The 12,099-nt window shown below is 38.7% G+C and overlaps 1 protein-coding gene across 4 annotated transcripts in view; it reads right to left on the reverse strand.

Annotated features, from left to right (window-relative positions):
* CDKL5 (cyclin dependent kinase like 5) overlaps nucleotides 1–12,099 on the reverse strand; it is a 244,224-nt gene that overhangs the window by 74,784 nt on the left and 157,341 nt on the right. For all 4 annotated transcript variants that reach the window (XM_032763401.2, XM_032763402.2, XM_032763399.2 and 1 more), the window contains 4 exons: nucleotides 8,561–8,606; nucleotides 6,313–6,449; nucleotides 2,889–3,009; nucleotides 641–700 (listed from right to left, as the gene is read on the reverse strand). In XM_032763401.2, the coding sequence (XP_032619292.1) occupies nucleotides 641–700; nucleotides 2,889–3,009; nucleotides 6,313–6,449; nucleotides 8,561–8,606 (364 nt within the window). The remainder of the gene's footprint in view (nucleotides 1–640; nucleotides 701–2,888; nucleotides 3,010–6,312; nucleotides 6,450–8,560; nucleotides 8,607–12,099) is intronic.

The following is a 12,099-nucleotide window of genomic DNA, read 5'->3' on the forward strand; positions in this document are numbered from 1 at the left end:
AAAATCAAGTATCACCTCCCCACCCCCAACCTTCCTTTTTGGCCCACAGCTGTTTTGGTGGGGCGGTGCTGGGGAAGGAGGGTTTGTTTCCGCAGAGCTGGGTGGCCCTGGGGCAGGGTGTTTCTGCGAGGCCGGGAGGTTTCGGCTCTCAGCTGTTCTCTTTGGAGTAATGTGGCCCTCGCCGCTTTACGAGTTATGCAGGCCTGCAGTAAACCAATACTTATTCAACATACTAAATTATTTATGATACAACAAAGAATAATGAAAAATTACTGATGTGTGGCCCAAACAGGTCCACACAGTTAAGATGCCTCATACTTGATTAATCCTCTGAACTGCACATAAGAAAATCTCTGCCAATAGTTGAAAAGAAAATGAATATTATAGGAATATGTCAACCTATGGCTCTTTGGGAACCATATTTTATTTACAGAATGAGTATATATAAAAACTTAAGAGGTCCAAATCAAAGGTTAGAGATCTTTACAAATTAACTTGCTACCCAGAAATATGAACATAATGAATACTGACCACTAAAATGTGCTCAAAATACACGTGCTGGAGAACTTACAAATAAACAATGTGGAATTTTTAAGGTAAAAAGTGATTCTTTCAAAAAAATAAGAAATAAGCAACTTACCAAAGTCACACAGCTTCAGAACATCACAGTGGCTAATTAAGAGATTTTCCGGTTTGATATCTGAAATATCAGAATAAGGAGAAAAAAAAGTAAGACAGTTCCTTATGTCCATTTTTAATTTTCAACTTATTTAATTGTAAGAGAATTACAGTGAGACAGGGAGGAAGGGAAGGATAGTACACTGGTTTGAGCATAGGCCTGCTAAACCCGGGGTTGTGAGTTCAATCCTTGCGGGGGCCACTTAGGGATCTGGGGCAAAAATCAGTACTTGGTCCTGCTAGTGAAGGTGGGGGCTGGACTCAATGACCTTTTGGGGTCCCTTCCAGCTCTAGGAGATAGGCATATCTCCATAACAAAAACAGGCCATAGTAGAAAGTACTTGTAATCTGTACAACTAATTTTCAAACAAACAATCCTGCACTTTTCTAAACAAGTAACACTCATAGCTTCTGTATTGTGGTTTCTTTTACAAATTTCTCAGAAGAAACATGGGAAGAGTAAATCTGCACTTGCACTTATGCACAGGCACAAAATCAACTTGTGCATGTGGAAATGTCATTTAATTACCCAGTTTATTAGCAAAATGTAGGATATGTAAGCTCAATATTTGTACACTGAAAATTACCTTCTGGGGCTCATTGTGTTTGTCTTCTAGAAATATTTTTGCTCTCTAGTTTCATAGGCAGGAGTTGTAGACCAAGCTGCTCTTTGACTATTAGCAGTAAAATATGTCCAATGGCCTGTGATGGGATGTTAGATGGGGTGGGATCTGAGTTACTACAGAGAACTTTTACAGATTCAGACTAATATGGCTACCCCTCTGATACTTGACACCAGGCAAGACACTGCATTCAGCCGTATGGAGTGGAAATCCCTCAATCTCATGAAAAAACTTGCACAAATACATTACTGCTTTTACAGAGAATTCTTTCCTGGGTGTCTGGCTGGTGAGTCTTGCCCACATGCTCAGGGTTTAGCTGATTGTCAAATTTGGGGTGGGGAAGGAATTTTGCTCCAGGGCAAATCAGCAGAGGCCCTGGGGGGTTTTCGCCTACCTCTGCAGTGTGGGGCATGGGTCACTTGCTGGAAGATTCTCTGCACCTTGAAGTCTTTAAACCATGATTTGAGGACTTCAATGGCTCAGAGATAGGTTTGATACAGGAGTGGGTGGGTAAGATTCTGTGGCCTGCATTGTACAGGAGGTCAGACTAGATGATCATAATGGTCCCTCCTGACCTTAAAGTCTATGATTCTATAAACGTATTGTTTACTCAGATATATTTTGTACAGTACCTATTGAGTACATGCAACCTGTATAGAGTAGTTATATTTTTACAATGTACTTGAGAAAAGTTCTCTCCCCTGTATTTTGTTTAATTTCATTTGTAAGTCATTTTGTTCTCTATTTGTATTCCATTATGTATTGAAATCATCCACTAAGGAAAAACAAAAAACAAAAGACAAAAACAAAAAGCCACCTTGTGGAACCACACTGGAAAACAAGGCTTTATAAAGTAAGAACATAATTAAAAGTAGATAAAGTCACACCTTACAGTATGTCATGTATCAGGGGTAGCCAGGGCCGGTGCAACCATTTAGGCAACCTAGGCAGTCACGTAGGGCACTAGAATTTGGGGGGGGGGAGGGGGGATTTCTTCAGCAGCGACCGCAGCAGCCGGATCTTCGGCTGCACCAGTCACCGCCGGCATTTAGGGAGCTGGGGCAGGGGAGCGCGGGGAGGGCCGCCTGCAGCAAATCGGGGGGGGAGGGGGCGGCACACAGGGGAACTCCCCACCCCAGCTCACCCCTGCCCTGCCTCCTCCACAAGCCCGTTGGGGCTGCTTCACTTCTCTCGCCTCCCCGGGCTTACGGCGCCTAAGCAAATGGTACAATTTTGTCTCTAATGATACCTAGGAGTCAGTAGCCTATTATATTTTTAAAGTCGTCTTAGGATCCCATGCTTTTGGTGGCTTCGAGGGAGAAAAACTTTAGCAGTCTTGTTTGAAGAGAAGTCTGTCTGCACAGGTAATTATATGGTAGTATCTGAAGTCATTTAGGTGACTTCAGAGCTTAGCTAAATTGAAGTAATTTTTCTAAATCCACTTAAATATAGTTTTAAAGGAAACTTTTTGTTTAAAATAAATCCAAACACATTTATGAAAATTTTTACAAGCTGTAGAGCCTTTCCCTATAAAAAGAAAATTACTACAAGGGGTTCATTTCCATGTGGAAAGCTATACACACTTACCTCTATGAACAATGTCGTTCTTATGACACCAGTGAATTGCTTTGATTAATTGGTAGATATAGCTTTTTACTTTTTCCGGTGGAACTCCATTTGGCATTTCTTCTAGCAATTCAAGCATATTCTAAATGTTTAAAATATAGATATTAATTGCTAAAAGTAGCTTTACCCATAATATGATTCTAACATACTAAAGTACTATAATTATGCCAGTAAACCTAGCTTTGCAAACCAGTAGTATAATATCCAAGGGCCATAATCTAGCCATATATAGCCAGCTTTCATTCTAGACAAAGATCTAGTGAATACCATCTTCTGTAAAGGGGAACCAAAAACTCTTGTTAAAATATAATTGCTTAAACCCCCAAATAATTAGTAGACAGATTTAAACTGCTAAAAATATTCAGTATGAGCTTATTTTATTTATAAATAATTGCTTAGAACAGAACAGAATTCCCCTGCATGGTGTGACAATATGAACACTTCTCTAAAGCAAAGCATTTTACTAAATATCCTGCAATAGTTTATGCCAGTGCTTCCTAAAAACTTTTCAGCCAGTACTAGTTTCACATACTAAGACCTTGTCTACACACAAAATTACACTGCTTTAACTATACCCGTATAGCTACCTATTCCCAGAGAGAAGGGAAAATAAGCTGTAGCACGCTTACATGGATAACTGCGTCAACACTAAATGGTTGTACCAATTTAACTATTTCAGTAGAAAAAAAAAATCAGACCCCCTAACCAAAATAGTTATATTGGTACGAAACCCTTGTGCAGCTAAGGCTTGAGTTTTCAGTTATGTTGGAAAAGGCCTGCTACCTCCCAATCAACTTTGTGTGCAGAAATGTACAATAGAGATTAGTCTACGCTAAATCTCATTTGAATGGGTGGTAGGCAGCAGCTGCTCTCTAGAGTACAGAGGAGAGTTTCATTAGGAAGGGGGATGTGAGAACATCAGCCTCAAAAGCCTGAAACACCATTACTTGAACATATACCAATAGTTAATTACTGCTTATGGTCCTTGCAAGGGAAACAAAATTCTGATCCCTGTGCTGCAAAATGGAAAAAAATATTTTTGGATATTTTGTTTTCCACAAAGTATACAGTTATTGATTTGGGAATTTAACATTTACAAAAGCATTTCACTTCGCCTTTGGTGCACATTATCTCCTAATCTACAATCTAATTTTGAGGTTATTCTTGGAAGCTGTCTTAACATACATATACAAATTACAAAGCATATACTAAAATCAAAATTTTTTTTAAAATATGGTAGTATTCGAAAGGCACTTGAATGCTTTTCAATCTATTGATAGATTTAGTAATTTAAGACTATGGGGTACAGGTTTTGTTAAATCCATATCTACAGTATGGACAAATGATTACAGATATGTCTATTAAGACAAGAGTATTGTTCACTGGTGGTACTGTAAAAACCTGGACAAATAGGACAGTAAATTCCTTAGTGTTCTAATCTGAACAAGAATAGCAGTATCAAGCGGGTGAAGCATAATCCTATATGCTTATCGACAACGTCAGCTAAGGAGATGATGGAAAAAGAAGACTAGTTAAATTCGGATTAGTGTAATCTGGATTTTAGCATTGCAGAGATAATACTCTTTAAAGGACAAAATGTGCTTATCGACCAGCAGAAATTGGCTAACTGTACAACATTTTTTCCATTCTTCTCCCTCCGCCTCACTTAAAATATAAGAATTGCATATACATTTATCATGGCCCTGAAGAATATCTGTAAGAGTCTGTGGAATTCATTTAACACATTATGAAAGCAAGAATAATTTATAAACTGTTAAGTGTAATTGAAAATAGAGATAATTACAACAATAATGATACCAAGTGAAAATTATGCATAGCAGCTACCCTCATGATAATATAATTTTATGTTAATAAAAAGTAACGTTGGGTCACAAAAATACATTTCCTTCCTAACACAGGAAGGAAATGAATAATGGAAACATGTGAAACCTACTGTATTCTTTTGATATTTATTAATAATTCAAAACGTGATTATTAAAATACACAGTTGAAATATTCATCTTCTTCCTTATGTTGGTCTTCTGTACTTTCGGTATAGTAGTTTTAGGACTGTCAGCATTAATAAAAACTATATAAAGTAAGTAACTACAAATATAATTAAATATACAGCATTTTCCATATTCATATTTTTATACACACACGGTTAACATACAGAAGACTGCACTGATCATAGTGAGCACAGGTTAATTAAAACAGGAACTTTAGAATCCAGACATTAAGGCTACAGAGGAACTAATGCAGTAGGAATTAACTGATTGTCAGGTAGTGCATCACAAAATTTATGGACAAAAGAACCAGAATATGCAATATAGGCTTAGTGTCACCTCACCCTAGACGTTTCAGACCACAGTACATGATCATTTTATAATCTCAAGAAAGGGAAGCGATTAGTGGTTAGGAGTCTCGAATACTCATACAGCAAGTACTGCACACCTTGTTAGCAACAAATACTAAGGGTAGGCAGGACTATATATAGGGGGATTAAACTGAAGATAACACAGCACCAGAAGGACATAAAATTATAATTTTAGAAAACAGAGCAAGGGAAGATGAAGGTTCCAGGAAAAATAAGTGTTTTTTTTTCTTCCAAATGAAAAGACACAGAAACCAGAGTCTAGAATACAGAGCTACAGCCTACTCTTGCCCTAGAGGGCTTACAGAAATAGCAGAGAACTAGTCTGTCCTGGGCGCTCTCTCATGAGAAGCAGATCGAGGTGTAAGGAGTGCTAGTATAGGGGTAAAAAGAAAACAGTGGAATGGGTTCTGATGTGGTCAGGGATGGAAGGAATTTAAGTCAGTCAGTTATATGGAGATTTTGTGGGGTCCTACAATTTAGTTCGTTTCAAATATTTCAAACTGTCTTCCAAAGATTGGATTTCTATGTGGAAAAAAAAAAAAAAAAAAAAAAAGAGCAACCCTATTTTTAACAAGAAAAGAGAAAAAAACAACGGATACACGAGGACAAGCAATCTATGTTCCTTGTGTTTTGGAAAACATACTACAGAAGGAATCTTGAGGTAAACACTTAATCATTCAACCTTCAAATTAAACTGGTTTATGGACCTTTGGTCAAAAAAACAAACAATCTTTTCTCAAATGACACATATTTCAGTCTAATAATCCTTGTTTGATTTTGCATCTCTGCTTCACTGTACTATGTAAATATTATTACCTACGTCATTTGGGTAATTTTCTTAGCAGAAGAAGGGACAAGATATATACATTCTGTTTACACTTTATTTAATTTCTTGGTTTCCCATTCCTAGATTAAAATACCTTCATTTTTAGAGTTCAAATCCTTGTATTTATTGTTGATAAATTACTTGATATTTTGCCCTGAAAGAGATGTAAAAGATCAACTCACTTTTTCCACATATTCAAACACTAAGTACAATTTTCCTCTTCTTCTGAAAGCTTCTTTCAGCTCCACTATGTTTTCCTGTTTCAAAGTGCGAAGCATTTTAAGCTCTCGTAAAGTGGTTTCTTTGACTTCTTCATTTTCTAGAAGATAAACAAACAATGGTAAGTGTGGTAAAACAAAACTTTGCAGAGAGCAACAATAACCTTAGTAATCAAGGTTAACAATCTGTACACTAACGTACAAAATTCAGGGGACATTCACAGTAAAAAGCAATCTAAAAACTGTAAGCTATTTAAGTGACCTAGGTACTAAATATAATTATATCTGCCAGTCCACATATACAACTATCACAATGGACTTCAAGCACTCTAGTTTTAAACATTCAAAGAATAATCACTGCACACTTCTCTCTCTCTGATACCACTGACTAAGGTTTATGATTTAACTTGCGCTCCCTCTGCTGCTTGGCTGGCTCTGTCTGCATCAGAAGAGGGAAAATATTGTACAATCATGTACGAACTTGATATTCCTCACTCCACCGCTCTTCAAATTTTTGGTTATCCGATAATTGTTTGCATTTACATGCTATTCATGCTGAAGAATCTTAGCATGCACTACCAATTATATGTACACAGTGGACAGCATCAATGAAGCGGGAACTCGGTGCATAGCACACTGCAAACAGTGGGGAGAAAAATCATTGACCAAAAATGACCCTAAGGACAAACCCATACCACTCTGAAAAGTACCATAGAGCTCTACCAGCCATGGAGAGAAAAACTGAGCAGAACACACAGAATTTCTGTTCTAAAGGTTTCACACAAGATACTTTCAATATAGTGTTCAATGATACAGACACTCAATTCATTCATCTCAGAAGGGCTAAAGTTGATGTAGTAAAGATTTGAACCTGTTGTTCCACGGAGTCTAGGATTTCAATCTTAGATGACTACTTTTAGATTCTAAGCTCTTTAAGACAGGGACTGTCATTTACTATAAGTTAGCACAATGGGGCTCTGACCTGGCTGTCCTCTGGGCAACAATGCAGTATAAATGTTAATTAAAAAAATAAATAAAGCAAGCCAGTCAGCCAGCCACTGTCTTCCATACTGTTAGACTTGACATTCTGTTTTTTCAGAATAATTTCAGTGGATTATATTGATGTTTGGTTTAAAGCTTTTTTTGGTTTTTATTGATTTATATGTACGGTGAAATTTACGTTGATTTGTGACATTTACTGACAAAAAGAAAGAAACAGAAAGATAATCATGTGTTCTATAAGCCATTCAATGTAGTTCCTGAAATCTGGGCAGAATAAAGCATCCTGTGAAGAGCTCAGAGACTGTTGTTTTCTATGACAGGATTCTCTCTTCAATAGCCAGCTCCAGTTCTGAAAAACTATTCCGAAATATTGTGATGATTTGTTTGATAGGGATCATCACAATTCATTTCAGCCAGTATTTTCTGTTTTAGGTATAAAACAGGACTTAGGAATGACAAAGCTAAAAGACTTGCTGAATATCCAGGCATCTTGGTGTTGGTCAGAGTTTGCACTGATGAAGTAACACAGAGGTAAATTAACTTCCCTGATACATCCGTGACAACCAATTGCATCTTCATTGGCCACATCCCATGGCAAACAGCACAGATAAAATATTTACCAAAATCTAATGGGTGGCAATTTTGAGCTTTGTAATGAAGGCTATAATGAGCCATTAGACCAACACCCAGCATAAGTGGTCAGACATAGCTGCAACATCTCAGGAAGAAATTATGTCTCTTTGGGTAAAAATTGCTCAACTGCTACCCCTTTGATCTACAGTGGGACAGAAAGTCACCTCACACTTGACTTATTCCCCTGCTTATGCCTGGCCAGCTCTGATGGTCAGTGCATGGACAATAGTGAGGGGAGTCTTTGCTCTGTTCATTTCCTTATCCTGTACGCAGCCCAGTCCCTACTCTTGCCACTCTGCCTGGTGCCATAATCCAGGAAAAGCTAATATGGCTGCATAGGAGAGGAAGGTGGGGATAGGGAGGTGGAGCTTATTCCTTTGTGTGGCTACCTAGTTTAAGGGCACAGTCTAGCCTTCATACAGGAGCTAATGTATCAAAGCACAGGACACTAGTATAGCTAACACATCATCACTGAGGTTGTCATTTTTAAGTTCTCTCTCATATGTGAGGTCTTGTATTTTCATCAAGTATCCGCAACATGTTTATTTACACAAACGGTCACAGAAGAAGTAATTACCTTCACTGTCTTTGAATTTCTTGATGGCCACAATTTCATGTGTCTCCTATAAAACAAAAACAAAAGAAGGAGATAAGAAAGGCAAGATTTTTTTCTGAGCACTTGGATCAAATAAAATATCCAGATCAAATAGTGTTTTCATTTTACATTTTCAAAAGGCACTCAAAAGCAAAAAAAAAAAAAAAAGTAAATATAGAATCTAGTAAAAATCTAAATGATTAGGCCAACTGCATACAAGCATATTCAGCAAATATGCAGTGATTAGACACTGAAACATGAAACTCATAAGTTAGACACCAAAAACGCATATTCAGATACATAAAATGAATGGCCTTGTCTTCAAAGGAGTGAGCACCTGCAGCTCCCATTGCTCAGCTGCTCTGAAAGTCAGGTCACTTATTTAGGTAATCAAAATATGGATTTGGGTGCCTATATTTGTGCATCAAAATGTAAAAATATTAGCTAATAGCCAAGTTTTGCAAGACTGATTAGTGCTTTTGGGTTCCCAACTTGAAACACCTGGAAGGTGAGAGAGGTTTTTGGTACCTCAGCTTGGGCACCCCAAACCACTAGTCACTTTTGAAAATGTTGGCCTGTGTGCTTACCTCAGAACTACAGGTACTTGAAAGAGCCTCTTGAGTAATCTAGTCCTGCCTCTGCACCCAGGAAGGATTCTCATCTAAATTGATTGTCACCACATTGTACCCATTTTATTCCTGAACATCTTTAGTTTATTTCTACTAGAGCATCCCATACCCCCCCAAACATAAATATACAGTCTATTCACATAGGGCACATATCAATATAAAAGAAAATTTACTTGCTGTCTCATGTATTTGTCTGTGTAGGAAACATGCTGCAAGAAAGTCCCTATGCCACCATATGTAGCAATACTCCAGAGAAGTAACAGCACTTCACACAATGCTGAGGTCTGTCAGTGTACAGGGGCTGAATTAAAGGCCAGCAGCAAAACAGTTAAATCATTTTGGAACTTGTTCATACTTGTTATATTTACAAATGTGAAAACATGCACACAACTAATTATTAAAGCAGAACAAAGCATCTGCTCTCTGTTCTTCATGTCACCAAATGTCCACAATATGCGATCCTGAATGAAAACTTTATCCATCTATAAAAGACTACCATTTATTTCAGTGGGAATTGACTCAGGTCCTTTGAGATCCTTATGAAAGTCATTAATATTAGCAATATTCAATAAAAAAGGCATAGCATATTTATTTTAGAGTTGTTAGCGTGGAAACATTAAAATGCTCAGAGCCAGCTGTTCAGGGCACTCTGCCTTTATGCTTGTTTGAAGCATATAGTGGACAACTTTCTAACTGCAGAAAAAGAACACCCTTGCCCCACCCCTGCCCTGAGGCCCCGCTCCTTCTTCGAGGCCCTACCCATGCTCACTCCAACCTGCCCTCCCTCCATTGCTTGCTCTCCCCCACCCTCGCTCACTTGCTTATTTTCACTGGGATGGGGAAGGGGGGTGGCGTGCAGGAGGGGGTGAGGGCTCCAGCTGGGGGTAAGAGCTTGAGGGTGCAACCAGAAATGAGGGGTTCAGGGTGCGGATGAGTTCCATGCTGGGGTGGGAGATTAGGGTGCAGGAAAAAGTGAGGGCTCTGTCTGGAGGTGTGAGTTCTGTGGTGCAGTGGGGGGGGGCGCTGGGCTGGGGCAGGGAATTGGGGTACAGGAAGGGGCTCTGGACGGAGACAGTGGAGGGAGAGTGGGGTATGGGCTCTGAGAAGGTATTTGGGTGCAGAATGGGGCTCAAGACTGGTGTATGGGAGGAGGTCAGGAGTGCAGGCTCTGGGAAGTAGTTACCTTAAGCAGCTCCCAGGAAGCAGCGACATGTCCGTCCAACTCCTAGGCAGAAGGCTGGCCAAGGTGCTCTGCTGCGCACTTCCCCCACCCACAGATGCCACCTCTGCAGCTCCCATTAGCTGCGGTTGCCAGCCACTGGTAGCTGTAGCCAGTGCTCAAAGGCAGCACGTAGAGCCCCTGTGGCCAGCAATCCACCGAGGAGTCGGAGGGACATGTCACTGCTTCCAGGGAGCCGCACGGAGCTGGGCAGACAGCCGGGTAGCCCCACTGCGCTGCCAACTGGAATTTTAACAGCCAGGTCAGCGGTGCTCACCAGAGCCACCAGGATCTCTTTTCAACTGGGTGCTCTGGCCACCCTAGGAAGCACCAGGCATGTTGTTCATTCTATGTGAAAACAAAATAAATAATCATGAGGCAATAAATTCATTCTGTGATCATCATACTTAATATTTATACCAAATCTGGCAAGTGTTATGTTGTGCATTGATCTTGATGACCGACTATGGCCTCTAAATGACCTCACTGAGGAAAGTTAATTTAACAAAAGCAACTCATGTGGAAGTCATTTTTGCTGTTAGTTCCTGATCATCTCTCATAGTACATTGTCCTGCCAAAACCCATTCTAAATATACTGGCCTAATTTGAAAGCTCATGCGTTACTAAGTCCAGCTGAAATAAGACAACTGATCAGAGGAGAGCTCTGCTCACCAATTACAGAAAAAAGGGATGACAAGGCTGAGGACAGAATATTGAATTGCAGCTAGAACCACATTCTGAGAAGTTTGTATCTCTCACTTCAAATACAGCCACGTCCATACATTTGATTATAAATTAATTAATTAAGTTAGTCTAACCTAAATTCAGCAAATTGTTCTTACTGGTTATAATATCACCAATGAGTGACCTCAGTGTCAAAATTCAAATACATCCATCCACCTTGTAAAGCCATCTTTATGCAAAACCAAAGTTATTCATGGAGACTGCTCTGCTGACTGTTAATGTACACTTTGAATAATTATTTAAAGCACTGTTCTGAGAAAAAAGTAAATGTATTTAGGCTCCAATATAGCAAAGACTTTTGCACATGCTTAACTATATGCACTGTGAGTAGTCCCATAGCACTCAATGAGACTATTCACAGTACAAAGAGCACATGCTTGACTCTTTGCAGGGTCTTTATTCCACTTTCAGCAATGCTCATCAAAAGACATTGGTTTTCAAATAAGGGACTTTTTCATGCATACTATCTGGAAATTTTATTATTAACATATGTCAACAGGTTAAGAAGTTCAATCTATAGTTACATTTAACAAATTTTCATCCAGGGAACCTTTTTACTTGTATTGTTTATAAAATAATTTAGTTTTATCATGATGAAGTAATAAAAAATAAGCATGTAACAAATTGTCTCTGTCTTATTCTTTAGGATTTTGAGTAAAATGATGAAATCTTTTAAAGAGAATTATTACATAATTCATAATTAAATAACTTTAAAAACAAGAACACAGTAGAAATGGGAACTAAACAGCAAGACATTTGAGGAACTGTACAGATAATGTCTTTTCTCCTTGAGAATTAACTTTTCTTTATCTATCTAGTTTTTTAGGAACCATTACTCTATTGTGAACTGTGTGATCTACCTTACGTATTAGCTTGCTGCACACGTTGCAGAAGACCCAGTCCCTCAAGAATAAATGCAGTATTTTCTA

Source organism: Chelonoidis abingdonii, chromosome 1, assembly GCF_003597395.2.
Source record: "Chelonoidis abingdonii isolate Lonesome George chromosome 1, CheloAbing_2.0, whole genome shotgun sequence".
NCBI lineage: Eukaryota > Metazoa > Chordata > Testudines > Testudinidae > Chelonoidis > Chelonoidis abingdonii.